The following is an 18,009-nucleotide window of genomic DNA, read 5'->3' on the forward strand; positions in this document are numbered from 1 at the left end:
ACAGGACCCTGTTAGGATTAAACAAGTTTTATTGTGAGGCTAAAGAAACTCCCTAGGCCTCCACAAACAAGTTTATTGGGGTCTAAAGGAACTCCCCAAACCTTTATTTAGCAGGAGACAAGGTAAGGGTAATCACCCCAGTACCTAGACCCATTTAGATTAAGTAAACTTACTGAGGTTCCAGAAGAAGGTCTTCAGGACTCAGACCTTAGTTATAGATTAAAAGAAGTTAATCACTTATGTCTTTAGATAAATGCACACTTACACATAGACATATAGCTTAGAAGGTATATAAGCTCTGGAAAACTTTGTAATTTTGAGTTAGTCTGGCAATAATTTCCAGGCCTTCTCCCTGTAACCAGTTGCAGAAAATAAAAACTCTCCTCCTCCCCAGTTCATTTGCATCTCGTTATTGGGCCACAGGAAATAGCAGCTCCACCCTCAGTTTGGTCCAGGAACAGAGTGAACAATAATGAGAACTATTACAAGTTTGTCCTCGTTTGGATTTCTCCTTGTGGAGGAGAATACAAAGTAAAGATCAAGGTTTTTAGCATAGAATTCTCAAGATTTAGACTAATTGGCCAGGGTAAGCAGGTAGTATTTGACCATGATAGCATGACAATAGTAGCGGTTTTGAAGTGAATATATTTGAATACTTCTTTAACTTTAGAACCAGACAGGATTAGCTCTAGCAATGGCTATAATTTTTACCTAGAATACCCCAGTTTGTTGGGTGGTGATCTAAATGGGCAGTCGTTTCCTATTAGTATATACATACACAGCAATTGCTCTAAATTTGTCCATATTTTGCCATTTAATATATTTAGATGGAGGCTCCACAAAGAGTAATTCCTGTAATTCTTCAGAACTGCCTTTCATATTCATTCACGGCTAGACTTGCTCCAGCCTGGAATAGAACTGGCCATCTCTTGATACAAGGTAACTTTATCTTTTTAGTCTTTAGGGCTTTCTGAACTAGATTATTTCTGTTATGTGTGTATTAGTCTGTTCTCATGCTGCTAATAAAGACATACTGGTGACTGGATAATTTATAAGGGAAAGGTTTAGTGGATTCACAGTTCTACATGGCTGGAGAGGCCTCACACAATCATGGTGGAAGACAAAGGAAAAGCAAAGGGATGTATTACTTGGCAGCAAGCAAGAGAGCGTGCTCATGGGAAATCCCCTTTATAAAACCATCAGCTCTCATGAGACTTATTCGCTATCACGAAAACAGCACAGGAAAGCCCCACCCCCATGATTCAGTCATCTCCCACCATATCCTTCCCACAACATGTGGGAATTATGGAAACTACAATTCGAGATTCAGGTGGGGATGCAGCCAAACCATATCAATGTGCATCTGTTCTTAATTTTAAGATATATAATTTTTAGCAAATAATTCTTAAAACTGACCCAACTAGGCAATCTCAAGCAAGCCCACAACATAAATGTCATTTCTTTACTTTGGGATTATATACAGAGGCCTGATGTTTCTTTAAAAAAATTACTATATAATACTTGATACTTAGGAATAAATGTAAGTTACAAAGCAGTATGATAAAATGAACACAATACTGTTAAAACTGGGAAGCTATCCCGAATTTTTCTTGAAGTCTGACTGTTTTCTAAATATTTCATAGCAGGAAATAGATATTTGGGGGAAGAATTGGTATTTCCATCCTTTTAATTGAAGAGATACCTTTTGAATGATTATGTTTTTTCAGCTGTCATCAGATATTACTTTATATAACAACTGAATTTTAAAGTATTTTCTTTAGCTTTGTTAATTTCACATCAAGCATAGTTATAAATATCAAACATGATTATGAGTTGTAATAATACGGCATATTCTGTGAATTTTTTAAGGAAGAGATTTTCTTTCTCAGATGGGAAAACAAAGTGCTGTTGGTAAGTATAAATGCGTAAGTCAATAGATGATATAATTCACAGTTGCTAAAGAAAACAGTATCATATGCTGGGCACGGTGGCTCATGCCTGTAATTCCAACACTTTGGGAGGCCAAGGTAGGTAGATTGTTTGAGCCCACAAGTTCAAGACCAGCCTGGGCAACATGGTGAGACCCTAACTCTACAAAATTATTAGCCAGGCACCACGCCTGTAGCCCCAGCTACTTGGGAGGCTGAAGTGGAGGGCCAGTTGAGCACAGGAGGTTGAGGCTGCAGTGAGCCATGATTGTACCACTGCACTGCAGCCTGGGTGACAGAGCAAGACCCTATTTCCAAAAAAAAAAAAAAAAAACTTATAACATAGATCATTGGGTTGTATAATTATTGATTAATCAGGTTGTATAAGACCTTAACTAGATATTATTGTAATCGGAATTTCACCTGGGAAATCACTTCTTGTTCGAAATGTACATTCTAGACTGTATGAGAAAAATTCATCTTAATTGGAAAAAGCTATATTTTTAATTTCCCTACTTAAAGAAAATCATGACTGTGAAGGAGTTTAATTCTGTAGGCATTTATAATGTGTAGTTTCCAGAATCATATCATCAAAAATTCTTTAGTACTGATGTAAGTCAAAGCTTTATTTCTTATAAGAATAGGATTCTTTTTCTCCTTAAAGAATTGTAAAAAGAGACACAGATGATCTAAAGTATACAGTTTACTAGATGGCCTAATCCAGTTCTTTCATTGATTTGCATGGTTGTGTTTCAGATAGACACTTTCCTAAACAGTAGTCCAGAGATAGCAGATAGATGAGAATCTTGAGTCACCACCGTAGACATTATTAATCAATCATGGTAGCTTTTCACATCATTTGGGCATAGCCTTAAAATCCTGACCTGTAATCTACAGCTATTAGATCTGGTTTGACTTTCCAGCTAAAGCCTGTTTGCTCTCCTTGAACTAGTTTTATGTTTAATTTGTGTAGTGTCAGTCAGTGTGCCCGACCTCTGGGTTAATAGGTTCATTACCTACATCTAGTTTCATCTCCAAACACTGTCATGACACTACAGCTGTAGGGATTAAAAATAACAGTTTAGGAGAGGAAAATTCCTTACTCCTGTGTTAGGATTTTTTTTCTTTTACTTTTATTGAAATGTAATACACTATGACAAATTTTAAGTGTCTATCTCATTGAATTTTAACAAACTAAACATTCTTGTAACCAGTTCTCAGATCAAGAAACAACATTAAGAGCACCTCAGAATCCCCCTCATGCTTTTTTCATGTACTAACCCTTCCCAAAGTCCCCACTATCCTTACATTTCAGAAGTAGTTTTCTTTATGAAAAAGAAAGGTAAAGACTTCAAGACTCTAGGACTTCAAGGCTCTAGGAGATCTGGAATATATCTGCCAGTATATTTGAGGATATTTGTTAGTAAAAGACTACTCAAGTCAGAAACATGGTGTGATACTTCTTTAGATTACAGAATAGCACAATCTCCATATATATATAATATATATCAGATTTGTGTAAGGTATTTGTTGGATTTTTCTCTTAACTGTGGGGTGTTTCATTTTTCTTATTGTAACCTTGCCTGTGACCTGCACCCCACACACATATTCATGCTATTTCATACCTTTGTCCTCTTTTAGATGTCTCATCTGTAAACTGTCAAATATTAAGTGGTTATTATTTGAATTTTTACCATGTGTGGAAAAAAAATCTGTTCTTGTTTTTGACTTGAATAAGTTAGTTTCCTTTGTTACTAAAATACTTCATTTAATAGTAGAGTAATAATTCCAAATAGTTCACAGTTAAATATTTTATTTTCAGTATTAAACATCAATGTAACAGAAACTCAAGTTTGTCTAAGTATAGAAGCTTGCACAATCAGACTGCCACCACCTGAGGTACCACATATTGTGATTTCTATACTTTATTATATTTACTATATACTTTTTATGTTTATTATTGTTACTAACATGTAATTAGGTTTTAATTTTTAACATGAAGGGTGGTAGAAAGCTTTTTATTATCAAAATCTGTATTATTAAATGCTTGATATATTTATATTGTTCTAAATCTGCTTCCCCAAAGAAAATATTATTCTGTTCATTTAACACAGGTCTTCACATTATTCCTTTGTTCAAAAACTTTGTTAAGATGCTATCCGAGACTCTCCACAAGCTATCCTGTCTTATCACCCACTTCTTGCCTCTTCCTTCGCTTCCAAATGTAAAAAGCACAATTGCAGCTCGTATTAAATTTAATATTAATTCCCCTGCCCTTGATATTCTGGTAGCATTTTTTTGCATCTATTTTTTACACATAACACATTCTGTCTTCTTAGTAGAAGGATATGTCTTTTATTTTGTGGATTTCCACAGCACCTAGTATAGAATCATCTTATACACTAGTGTCACTCAATGTTATTGTGTTTCCTCTAGGCGAGTAGTTCTCAATGGAAGTGGTTGAGGGCAGGGAAATGAATGATTGGCTTCTTATGAGACATTTGGCAATGTCTAGAGACAATTTTGGTTATCACAATGGAGGTAGGATGGTGTTGCTACTGAGTCTAGTGGGTAGAGGCCAGAAAAGGGATGCTAATGAATATCCTCCCCTGCACAGGACAGTCATCTTATCCCCACCCACAGAATTATCCAGCCCAAAGTGTCAATAGTGTGGAGGTTGAGAAACCCCAGGCATAGGACAAATGATGCTTCCTTTGCTTAGAATAGCCCTCTGATTGGCTATACATGTCCTTCTCATCATTTAAGGGCCAACTCAAATGCTACTCCTCCATTCATTTATTTCCATTTAATTATTTGATTACCTCTTATGTGGATAAGTAACAAAGGACAATGGATAAGTCCAAGATGAATAGGATCCACTTTTCTGCCTTGGAGAATCATGTAAGCCAGTAGGGAAGATGACCTGCATATAAATAACTGGAATGGGTAACATGGCATGTATATCTTGGACTGATGAGGAACCTTCCCAAGGTTCCAAACCCTGTGTGATCTCCCACCCTCATTTAAACCCTCATACTTTCCTGTACCATACTTTGTTTTCTGTCACTTAGAATACCTGAAATTGTGTAATTTGTAAAGAAAATGAATTTATTTATTAAAGTTATAGAGGCCATGTCCGGTGAGGACCTTCTTGCTGTTGGGGACTCTCTGCTGAGTCCTGAGGTGGCGCAAGGCATCACGTAGCAAGAGGGCTGGGTATGGAAGCTGAAGTCTCTCTTCCTTTTATAAAGTCGTGAGTCCTACTCCCGTGATAAACCATTAATTCATTAACCTTCTAATCCACTAATCCATGAATGGATTAATCCATTCATGAGGGCAAAGCCCTCATCACCCAATCACCTGTTAAAGACTCCACATTGGCGGGGCACAGTGGCTCATGCCTGTAATCCCAGCACTTTTGGAGGCCGAGGTGAGCGGATCATGAGGTTAGGAGTATAAGACTAGCCTGGCCAACATGGTGTAACCCTGTCTCTACTAAAAATACAAAAATTAGCTGGGCATGGTGGTGCATTCCTGTAATCCCAGCTACTCGGGAGGCTGGGGCAGGAGAGTTGCTTGAACCGGGACCCAGGAGGCAGAGGTAGCAGTGAGCTGAGCTCGCACCATTGCACTCCAGCCTGGGCTAGAGAAGAGCAAGACTCCGTCTTAGAGAAAAAAAAAAAAAGGCTCCATGTCTCAATACTGCCACATTGGGGATTAAATTCCAAAATGAGTTTTGGAAGGGACACAGAGTCAAATTGTAGTTTATACTCACATACTTATTTCTATTTTTATACCTCTGATTTTCTTATAAGAAGCATCATGAAGACTAATATTGTGGCTTACTCACCTTTGAATTTTCTACAGATGATACTTTTGTATTCTCCACCTTAGTTTGAACCAATTTAGAGATTGACAGAGGAGTAAAACATAAATAGAGATCAGAATGTCACCTTTATTACTAGGGTGGGATTATAATTTATCCTCAAAATAGGATGCTTCTGAGAGTGAAAGGGGCACTAATCTGATGAGATACTAGCCCAACATGCACGAACTGGGATATATAGTCATGCTGTTCATTACTGGAAAGGGAAAACAGCTCTTGGAGGACATGGCTTATCTGAACCTTAGAATTAGGCAGACGTAATACCCATCCACTAATTGCAGTAGTGGAAAAATGACAGGCCTCCCTTGGGAGACCAGGCACTGGTTCTGATATGACAAAGAGAATGCAGAACACGACTCTCTGCCAGCAGGCCAGCTCCCAAGAGGAAGGGGAAGAGGCGAGCCAGCATGCCTGGTTATTCATCCCAATTTTACCATCTGTGTTAGTCCATTCTCACGCTGCTCTGAAGAAATACCTGAGACTAGATAATTTATAAAGGAAAGAAGTTTAATTGACTCACAGTTCCTCATGGCTGGGAAGGCCTCAGGAAACTTACAGTCATGGTGGAAGGGGAAGCAAGCATGTCCTCCTTCACAAGGTGGCAGGAGAGAAAAGTGCAGAGCAAAGGGGGAAAAGCCCTCTATAAAACTATCAGATCTCGCGAGAACTCACTATCACTAGAACTGCATGAGGGTAACTGCCCCCATGAGTAAATTACCTCCCATTGGGTCCCTCCCACAACATGTGGGGATTATGGAAACTATGGTTTAAGATATCACCATACATATGCCCTAGGGAGGAATGAATGACAGAGCAGAATGATTCCAGGAATATGTGTTAGTAGAGCTTTCTGGGCAGGGAAGGAAACACCAAAAATGGGGCAAACACATGCCTCTCCTCTATTCAACATTATACACTCAACACGTACTTGTTAAATTAAATCGATTCTCTAAATTATGATTATTCATCAGCTTCTCTGAATCTCACTTTTACTTAAGCTTTTGATATGGCATCTTATACATTCTGACTGCTACAAAAATTAGTTTCATATATACCTATGTTCCCACTAAATTGTAATGTTTTTGAGATTCTAGGTCCTGTGTTACTCATTTTTATTCCTCATGGAGCCTAAAAGATAATTGCATTTAATTTTCCTTTTATTAAAATCTGGCATTGGTTATGTTAATGAAAACATGACTGAGGCAGATCTCAACTGACTCAGGTTTGTTTTGCCAAGGTTGATGACATGCCCAGGGAAAAGAAATACAAGTTACAATAGGATCCGTGCCCCATGCTTTTTCCAAAGAGGGTTTTGAGGACTTCAGTGTTTAAAGGGAAAAGAACACGCAGAAGGGGAAAGAGGAAGGGGAAAAAAGAGGAGGAGGGTAGACAATGAGGCAAATGGTTACATTCTTGTGAGGCTTTGATTACAGCTCAGTGAATCTACATTAAACACATGAAAAGGGGTAGAGGAAAAGTCAATTGTGCATTTCTCTCACTCAGTAAATCTACATTTACAGTCATAATCTGAAACTAAGCTGTCTGGGAACAAAGGGAAGGCAGGGGTTTTTTGTTTGTTTTTTGTTTTTGTGTGATTCAGTTACCAAGCTTAATGTTCCCTTTGGTATAGCGAGTTTGGGGTTCTGGGATTCTGGTTTTTTCTTTCATAGTTATTTGGTCAGGTTGGGGGGAGGGGAGAAATAAGGGTGAAGAGGTGAGAAGGAGGATGTTTCTTGTTTCTCTTCCCTCCAGTTTATTTTGTTTGCTTTCATTCCCCTCATCAAAAATCTGCCATGGCCTCCATTGACTATAAGATGAAATCTCAGCCATTTACTATGATATGCAAGGTCTTCAGCAAACTGATCCAAACCAACCCTACTTATAGCCTCATCTCCCATTACTGCTCTCCAAGTAGCCAAACTATGAATTGTTTCTCAAAGATAGTATGGTCTTTCATCCTTCCATGTCTTTGATCACACAGTTGTCTAAGCCTATAATTCCCTTCCTTCTGCTCATCTTTCAAGGCTTATCTCAGACATCACCACTTTGAAGAATTCCCCATCTCCTAAGTCATCTCTCTTGGTGCTCCCTGTCTTGTTTATCACGTATTATCTATGCAAATATCTCATTAAACTGAGAAGTCCTAGAGGGAAGGGTCTGTGTCTTATTAATCTTTCTATCATAGGAGCCTACTCTAGTGCCTGTCACTCACTTTAGAAAGATTTATGGAGCACTTTGGGAGGCTGAGACGGGTGAATCACAAGGTCAGGAGATTGAGACCAACCTGGTGAACATGGTGAAACCCTGTCTCTACCAAAAAAATACAAAAAAAAATAAATTAGCCGGGCAAGGTGGCAGGCGCCTGTAGTCCCAGCTACTCGGGAGGCTGAGGCAGGAGAATGGCGTAAACCTGGGAGGTGGAGCTTGCAGTGAGCTGAGATCCAGCCACTGCACTCTAGCCTGGATGACAGAGCGAGACTCCTTCTCAAAAAAAAAAGAAAGATTTACGGAATGAATGGAGCGTTGAGCGTTGACTAGAGTGAAAGACTAATTTATTTATTGAACTAGGTGACTTTTGTTTCTAAATTCTTTTTTAATTCCTCTGAGCTAGAGATTGGAGTCATTTTCTAAATCCTGACCTTTGACCCTATTTAGACCAATTTTAAAGCAGTTTATTATAATTCATTATGAAAAATGGGATTTCAGCCCTTATCTTTACAATTTAAATAGAGATCAAAAAATTTAAGAGGTAATTGAAACAGTAATTTACTCATTTCTCAAATTTTGGACTGTGCTAAACTTTAAAATAATACTTTCCTGGAAGTAATTGAATGTTTCTAAAGGAATTTATATGCAGAAGTTGGAATTTTACTGTTTGGTGTGTTGAGATTATAATTGAATCCATAGTTACATGAGGGATCTATTTCAGAAAAGCATTATGTAATATTAAACTGTTTGCCTTGAAATTTAATTATATGGAATATTTGGGAAATGAGTGCCTCGAAACAAATTTCTATTTATTTCATAGATGGATATTTACTGGGTACTATTATTTGTATATGCCAAGTGCTGATGGAAAACACCTTTTCCTCCTAGAATGTTTTATCGAGGTCAGAAGAAAGAAGAGCACACACACATAAAACTTACCAGACGAAGGCAACATTTACTGAGTACTGGTTAATATTCACATACCCAGAAAATTCAGTGTAGGCCTAGAATCACATTAAAATTCTCAGATCTGCACTTATTAGCAGTGCCTCTTTGGTACGTTAGTTAATCTCGCAGAATTCCATTTTTCTTATAAATTGGAGATAATGATATCCCTTCTAGGGTTGTAAGGAGGTTATGGGGTAAAGTACATTAAGGGCCTAGCATAGTACCTGGCAGTAAAGGTTTAAAAATGATAGCTATTGTTATTATTTTATAAGTAAGTAAATTAAGACACAAAGCAGTTAAATAAGTTGCTCTGGGTCATAAAGGTAGTAAGGATTGGAGTTTGTCCTTCAACTCTGTTCTTTCTATAATACCATGCTTCCTTCACCTATCCTTAGGTTTTTTGGTTCAAATTTGTATGTCCCATAGAGCCTTACAGAAATAGATACCTAATATATGTTAAATAAAAATACAATTAAAAAACAATGTTTGGTAATGGAGTATCAAAATTAGTGTTATAGGAGCTGTGTTACTTCAGGAATTAAGAGAAAAAGAAAATGTCTGAGGGAATCATATATGAAATCTTTGAAACACTTGTACTATTTTTCACCCTTTTCTTCTTGAAATAATCTCCTCTCTTGATTTCTCTGAAACTGATTTTTCTAGAATCTCCTGGAATTCATTTATCTTCATTTATCATTTTAAATGTTGCTGTTTCTTAGGGTTCCATTTTCAGCCCTCTTTTCCTTAGCAGGCTCACCCATTTCAGTGGCTTCAGCCTATACACCATACCTCCCAAATATTCTTGTATAGTTGTAACTTTTCTGTCCTCTCTTGGATACTTTCAAATGAATGTACAAATCGCAGTCAGACTCAATTATTTCTAAAACTGATTTTATTTATTTGTCACCTTCCCCAATCCCAAATCTGTTCCTCCTGTGTAATTATTCTTTTCATTAGTGGCATCAGCAGTCAATAATTTACCTACCTAAAGAGTTCAGAGTCATGCTTGGCTTTTCTTCTTTCTCACTTTCTCTTTCCAGTGAGTCTTTAATAGCCTTCCCTGGTCTCTGAAATGGACTCTTCTCTGCCTCCATTTCTGTTGCTCTAATTCAGACTCCCCTTTTTTACTTGAATTGTTAAACCAGTCTCCATATAGTCCTTGTCTCCAGCCTTTCTCCTCCAAGTTTATCATCTAATTTTTCCTTAAAATGTGAACAGAGTTCACTTTCTAAAACAAAGGTCCCCAGCCTAAATATCTTTAGTATTTCAACTTTACCTAGAGAAACTTAAGTCTAAATTCTTTAGATTGGCATTATAAGGAGAAAATAATATTTATTGAATACCTGCTTTTCAATATGGTTTTGATCATGTAAGAGCACTTTATAAATATTTGCTAAATAAGGAAATACAAAGGGTTAGCATTCGCAGTCTCTTGGAGTATATGGTGAACAGTTGGGTGGTTTGCCAGTCTTTAATCTGTGTTGAGAAAGACTAGTGTAAACAATAAGTACTGGTACTTATTGAGGTCCCTGCGGCAATTGACTTGAGTCTCTGAATATTGTAGAAAGTACCCAGAGGATATATACTCAAGCTATATAAGTACGTGTGTGTGAGAACCCATAAACTTTAAACATTTGAACCTGATACCTACCTTCTTTGAATTCAATTTTAAGTTCTGTTTTCTCTCAGTTTATTCCTCCCTCTATAACCAGTCTTTTCTAACATTCATAACTATGCCTGTTCTAACATGTTTTTATCACACATTTCAGGCAACTGATCTCTTAAGCATAGTACATCACAGTGCAAGATTTATCTCTTGTGCACAGGAAAATATGTGTCCTTATTCATTCTGTGTGGCCTTGCTCTTTTACCTCACAATGTAACTAACATATTCTATCTTCCTCTTCCTGCATTCATGTTTTCCTGCTCTGCCCTGCTCCTCCATTTCCATTAGTTTTACTGAATGCCACAGGAACTCAGAGAAGGATCAGTCACTGGATATGGGGAAGATGGGTCTAGATCCAGGCATCAGGACCTTATTGGTAGGAGTCAGAGAAATCAGAGTGGGGACAATACTTTAAGCAACTGTATTGTTAAGATGCTAATGAGTTGTCCAGGCAATAAAAAGTTGTCTAGTTTAGTTGGACTTCCTTGAAAAGTAGTAGGCAGGGAGGTTAGAACATTGTTTCTCAAAACATGTTAGGTGGTTGGTTAAAAATGGGGTAAGGGTTGGCTAGGTGCGGTGGCTCATGCCTGTAATCCCAGCACTTTGGGAGGCCAAGGTGGGCGGATCACAAGGTCAGGAGATGGAGACCATCCTGGCTAACACAGTGAAACCCCGTCTCTACTAAAAATACAAAGAAAAATTAGCTGGGCGTGGTGGTGGGCGCCTGTAGTCCCAGCTACTGGGGAGGCTGAGGCAGTAGAATGGCGTGAACCCGGGAGGTGGAGCTTGCAGTGAGCCGAGATGGCACCACTGCACTCCAGCCTGGGTGACAAAGCGAGACTCCGTCTCAAAAAAAAAAAAAAAAAAGAAAAAAAACGGGGAATGGGGTAAGGGTTTATGAATCATTCTCTCTAATCTTAATACAGTGTCCTTTCACCCATTAATACTTTGTTTTTTCACCCTCCTTGAGGTCTCTTTATATCTTTGGCTAACTGGAACAGTGCCTCTCAGGGAGATTTTCCAGGGTAAGAGAGCTGTAATTGGCAAACTCTTGTAGGTTAAACACAAGCCAAAATGCCCTATAGGGAGGACACTGGAGGAACAGGGAAGAAAGTGTTCTAGGAGGCTGTTAGGGGTATAAAAGGAGATTGGAGCATTGGCTCTGTCTTTTCTCCTCCAAAAGACCGGATAGAAGTATAATTCCCTTACTCATCCTCCATTTAAAAAAACAATTGAGGTTAAAAGCTATTATTTTAAAATATGAACACCTTCCTTTGGAAGAGATTCAACTCCCTGCAAATTAACATAATTTTTTTAAAATCTGAAAACCAGCTAAAATAACTGCAAAATAAGAGTTTGGGCTTGGATGGTAAGAGGGAAAGCATGAAATGCTTTTTATATTGTATAAAGGAGAAGCAGGGTGAGCTGCAACTTTGATTACTTATGTAAAGTGATTATGCATGATTCAATGTAACTTAAGTCTTTAAAACCACTTTATAACCTACTATGTGCATGTAACAAATACGTTTCTTTTAAAATGTTTCCTTTTTTGCCAAATCGAGGACTTACAAATCTTATTTCCATTCAAAGCTAAAAGAGTTTGAGATTTCCCCGAGCCTTATAAAGGATTTTCATACTAACAAGCATGCTGTCATTGAGAGACATTCCATTTTAAGCAACTGGTGCTACGTTTTGCCAAGGTGAGATTTCAATTTGTAGTATCTAGAGTGGGTTCAAAATATGGTGGTTGCCCTTATTTTGCTTTCTTAACATTGACATGTACAAAAGTATAAACCATTTTGGTGAATTTTAAAATACTGAATTATGACTTCACAAAGGTATTGTCATATTTACAAAAGCCATGAATTTTCTTTATCAAATTACTAATTTTATTATATATTCAAATTTTATTAGATCTAGTTTCAAAAAAGGTAATATTTCTGAATTTCTCATTATAAAATGAAAACTATCAAAATAATATTAAGAAAACCTCATAAACTTGTATCTAATCATTAATGATTCATTATAATTTGATATGAACTGAGTTTTAAGTTTGTACTATTTTCAGGAAAAAATATTTTGTTACTAGTATAAGCAGGACTATTGGGATAAAATTTTAAATCGCTTAGGAAAAAGAACTTTAGTGGCATACACATAATAATTCAATCATTGAAGCTGGGAAGAGGTAGGTAGAAAACATAGGTTTAACTCTAATTCATTTACCACCTAACAGACTTTTCCCTAAAGTCTAACAATTACCAGTAATATCTTTGGGTTGAAAAATTTATTAGTCATTATTTTGTGTTTACAGTTGGCACATTGTTTACAACAATCTAATTTAGTTTTTTCTAGTAATTCTAGTTGTTAAAATACAATACAAATAAAGGCCATATATGACAAACCCATAGCTAACATCATACTCAACAGTGGAAAATTAAAAGCTCTTTTCTCTAAAATCAGGAACAAGACAAGGATGCCCACTCTCTCCACTTCTGTTCAACATAGTACTAGAAGTCCTAGCTAGAGCAGTTAGACAAGAGAAAGAAATAAAAGGCATCCAACTTGTAAAGGGAGAAGTTAAATTGTTGCTGTATGCAGGTGACATGATCTTACATATAGAAAATCCTAAAGACTCCACCAAAAAACTGTTAGAACTAATAAACAAATTCAGTAAAGTTGTAGGATACAAAATCACACAAAAAAGTAGCATTTCTACATACTAACAACAAACTATCTGTAAAAGAAATCAATGAAAATAATTTTGTCCATAATAGCTACCAAAAACATACCTAGCAATAAATTTAACCAAGGAGGTGAAAGACCTGTACACTGAAAACTACATATCTGTTGAAAGGCACAGATGACAAAAGCAAAAATAGACAAATGTGTTTACATCACTGAAAAGCTTCTATCTGGCAAAGGAAAACGTCAACAGAGTGAAGAGACAACTTACAAAATGAGAGAAAATATCTGTAAACCGTACATCTGATAAAGAGCTACTATCCAAACTACATAAGGAACTCAAATAACTCAATAGCAAGAAAGCAAATAACCTGATTTTAAAATGGGCAAAGCCCTCAAATAACATTTCTCAAAAGAAGATATTTAAATGACCAACAGGTGTATGAAAAAATGCTCAACACCGGCTGGGCGGGGTGGCTCATACCTGTAATCCCAGCACTTTGGGAGGCCTATGCAGGCGGATCACGAGGTCAGGAGATTGAGACCATCCTGGCTAACACAGTGAAACCCCGTCTGTACTAAAAATACATAAAAAAAAAAAAAAAAAAAAAATTAGCCAGGCACGGTGGCGGGCGCCTGTAGTCCCAGCTACACGGGAGGCTGAGGCAGGAGAATGGTGTGAACCCGGGAAGCGGAGCTTGCAGTGAGTGGAGATCGCACCACTGCACTCCAGCCTGGGCGACAGAGCAAGACTCTGTCTCAAAAAAAAAAAAAAAAAAATTTGGCCTGGCGTGGTGGCGGGCGCTTGTAGTCCCAGCTACTTGGGAGGCTGAGGTAGGAGAATGGCGTGAACCTGGGAGGCGGAGCTTGCAGTGAGCTGAGATCACTCCACTGCACTCCAGACTGGGTGACAGAGCAAGACTCCGTCTCAAAAAAAAAAAAAAAAAAAAAAATACTCAACACCATTAATCATCAGGGGAAATGCAAATTAAAGTCACAATGAGAGATCACCTCATACCTGATGAATGGTTATTATCAAAATGACAAAATACAACAAATACTGGCAAGGATGTGGGGAAAAGGGAACACTTGCACACTGTTGATGAGAATGTAAATTAGTTCAGCCATCATGGAAAACAGTATGGAGGTTCCTCAAAATATTAGAAATAGAAATATCTTATGATCTAGCAAGCCCACTACTGGTGACACGAAGTTAAATCAGTATGTTGAAGAGATATCTGCACCGCCACGTTCATTTCAGTATTATTCATAACAGCCGAGATATGGAATCAACCTAAGTGCCCAGCAACAGATGAATGGGTAAAGAAATATGTGGTATATACACAAATAGAATAATAGTCACCCTTAAAAGAGAAGGAAATACTGTCATTTGCAACTTGGATGAATCTAAGGGATATTATGTTAAATGAAATAAGCCAGGCACAGAAAGACAAATACCTTACGATCTCACTTCCTTGTGGACTCTAAAACAATTGAACTCTCAGAAGCAGAGAGTAGAATAGTGCTTACCAGGGGCTGGGTAGGTGGGAGTGAAGGCATGGATTGGGGAGATGTTGGTGAAAGGATACAAAATTTCAGTTATATAGGAAGGATAACTTCAAAAGATGTATTGTACAGCATGGTGACTATAGTTAATAAAAAAGTATTAGGTTGGTGCAAAAGTAATTGCAGTTTTTGCTATTGAAAGTAATGGCAAAAATCGCAATTACTTTTTTTACATACATATTAAAAATCACTAAGAAGGGGTGAGGTGGCTCACACCTGTAATTGCAGCACTTTGGGAGGCCAAGGCAGGCAGATCATCTGAGGCCAGAATTGAGACCAGCCTGGTCAATATGGCAAAACCCTGTCTCTACTAAAAATACGAAAATTAGCTGAGCGTAGTGGTGCACGCCTGTAATCCCAGCTAGTGGCTAAGGCAGGAGAATCGCTTGAACAATGGCTTGAACCCGGGAAGCAGAGGTTGCAGTGAGCTGAGATTGCACCACTGCCCTCCAGCCTGGGTGACAGAGTGAGACACTGTCTCAAAAAATAAATAATAGAGCAAAGAGTACATTTTAAGTGGTCTACCACACACACACACACACAAAGTATATGAGTAAATGCATGTTAATTAGCTTGACTTAGCAATCCACAATGTATACATATTTTGAAATATGTCATACATGATAAATATATACTATTTTTATTTGTCAAAGCAAAATAAAAAGATTTAGTACAATGTGTTTGAAATTTGAGATGTTTAGTTTACTATATATAGCTAGTGAGATGGTTGTTAAATCTTTTTTGAACACTTTCTAAATCATGTAGTTGACTTATTAAACTATATTTAAGCATTGGCTCATAATAACTTCCTCTCATTTTTCATAGTATGAAAATGGGACAAATTATAAATATTCTTCATGCCATCCCCCCTGACTGTCCTTTTCACTCATATGGAGATTTCCAGAGACACTGGGATGCCCTGGTAAGGAATGGAAATATATGTTACATTAGAAGTTATTTGATTTTTGTTTATTGTAACTTAGCCTAAGTTTAGCTTTCTCCAAGATATTTTAAATTTTGTGCTTAATTTTTAGTATGGCTATAAACTTCCAGAAGATTGTGGAAAAATTAAAATATACTGCAACGTCTATTTCAAAATGCTCGGAGAAAGGACCTTCACATATCCTTTACACAGCAACTGAAGCAAATACTGTCTGCCCACATTATAATCTAGTTTTGCTCCCACTCTCATGTCATACTTCTCAACCTTCTCTGTGTCTAACTGAAACTATGGTACATTTCCCCCTACTTCTTATCTGTACAAGTGTTTTTGGTTTGCTTAGAATATCTTCCTATTTTTATATGAGGATGAACTTAATAAGGATATTTTCCTTAAACACCATTTCAACAATTTAGAAAACCAAAGTTAGAACTTTCTTAGAAAGTTAAAAAAGCAATCATGCTTCTCCTTAGCCAAGTGCTCCCTCCAGTGGCATTTCAGATACAATTGAAAGGGTTAAATTAAAAGGTTAGGTGGGAAACAAAAACAGGATTTTTCTTTTGAGGAGATTATCTAATTTCATAGGCAAATTTTAAATGATTTGACTTATATTTAATTGCACCCCGTTGACTTAAGAAAATATATTTTTAAACAATATTTTTTAAAATTGAAATATACACACGAGAAGAGCATAAGTGCTCAGGCAAAACTCTTAAATCTTAGTACTGATTTCACCAGTTCTATCTGTATTCTGACCTGCTGGAGTTTAAAAATGGTTGTCTTAGTGTTGTCTTTTCGCATTCTATGTTTCCTAAGCCAAACTTATTTTAATAGTAAAACTGAGGTTAACATATATCAGTTATTTTCTTTCATTAGATGCCAACATATTATTCAAAATCTTCAGAATATGTTTCATCAGAAAAAGTAACTGCTTTCTCAAAGAACTGCTTCCGCAGCTTAAATACAATCTGTATGTGTTGTTTCTCTGTCCTGAATTTTTTACTGTTTTTGGAGGTGCAACCTGTTCATTGTTTATTATAATACTTATTTTGTAATTCGTAAGGCTTATAGTATCTTTCTTATACATTGTTTTTGGAGTGTCGTAGTTGCCCTTCCATTTAGAAAGCCATGTAGTAAGGTACTATGAATTGTCTCAATGTGGAGTGTTAGAATGTAAGGAATGAAGATCCCTGTGAGAAAACACGCTTTCAGCTGTGGATGGTATCAGATAAGCAGTATATAAAAGAGTTAGGATATATTTATGTGTGCCTTTGTAACATTGCTACTTTAATACTTTTAAAATCCCATATAAATTGCCACCTCTTATGTAATAAAATTAGACATTGTTCTTTAACATTGTTCAGATATCCTCTCAGTTGCATCAGAAGTCAGCCCATACAGTTCTTTCCAAGGGTAGATTCAGAAGTTGTGTTGAAAAGTTTTCTTTCAGATTTAAAATCTAAACTGCCTCATATATGTGGATTTCCCATAAAGATAACAAGTAAACCGTGCTACTACACACAAGAACTAACTAAACCTAACATACAGGTAAGAGATCTCTTGTCCTATCTAGTTCTCCAAGACATACTATCCATCTATTTTACTTGAATCTCTTGCCTTCTGGGGTGGAATACCCAACCCAATGTGCAGCAATAATTATTTTCTCTCAGTTCAATGTTTCCCTAAAACTGTTTGTTATTACTACTACTATACTCAGTCATTTGTTATTATTATTATATTTAACATGGTACTATAGTAGTGGTTGTTTACTGAAATGTTTCACCCACATCAAGGATATAAATAAGTTGGGTTATTGGAGATTGAAGAGACAGAGTTTTATGAAGAGTATTTATTTGGAGATACTGTGCTGTCAGTACAAGTTCAGTTAAATGGAAGGTAAGATGTCTGCCCCTCACCAAGTCAAGTAAGTTGGAGCTTCTATGGAACCACTTAGAGATTAAAGTATGATCCCTGCTGTATAAGGAAGCAGAGGGCTAGTGTCTGTCTTCTGTCTGATTTCATTAAGAAATTAATATAATTAGCTATCTGCTAATGGACAAATTAAAGATGAAATGGCCATATGGGGATTGGCCTACATCTCAGAGTTTGTCAGAACAAAACGGTTGAGGACTTAACTTGAAATCAGATTCATGGTTTTTATTTTTACTGAGGCTGGAAACTATTG

The 18,009-nt window shown here is 37.0% G+C and overlaps 1 protein-coding gene across 1 annotated transcript in view; it reads left to right on the forward strand.

Moving 5' to 3' along the window:
* C18H18orf63 (chromosome 18 C18orf63 homolog) overlaps window positions 1-18,009 on the forward strand; it is a 40,489-nt gene that overhangs the window by 12,252 nt on the left and 10,228 nt on the right. Inside the window, exons 5-11 of the mRNA XM_025365694.1 lie at window positions 828-939; window positions 1,870-1,911; window positions 3,751-3,827; window positions 12,227-12,336; window positions 15,710-15,806; window positions 15,919-16,004; window positions 17,189-17,372. Of these exons, the coding sequence (XP_025221479.1) occupies window positions 828-939; window positions 1,870-1,911; window positions 3,751-3,827; window positions 12,227-12,336; window positions 15,710-15,806; window positions 15,919-16,004; window positions 17,189-17,372 (708 nt within the window). The remainder of the gene's footprint in view (window positions 1-827; window positions 940-1,869; window positions 1,912-3,750; window positions 3,828-12,226; window positions 12,337-15,709; window positions 15,807-15,918; window positions 16,005-17,188; window positions 17,373-18,009) is intronic.

This window comes from Theropithecus gelada, chromosome 18 (assembly GCF_003255815.1).
Source record: "Theropithecus gelada isolate Dixy chromosome 18, Tgel_1.0, whole genome shotgun sequence".
NCBI classification, from domain to species: Eukaryota; Metazoa; Chordata; class Mammalia; order Primates; family Cercopithecidae; genus Theropithecus; species Theropithecus gelada.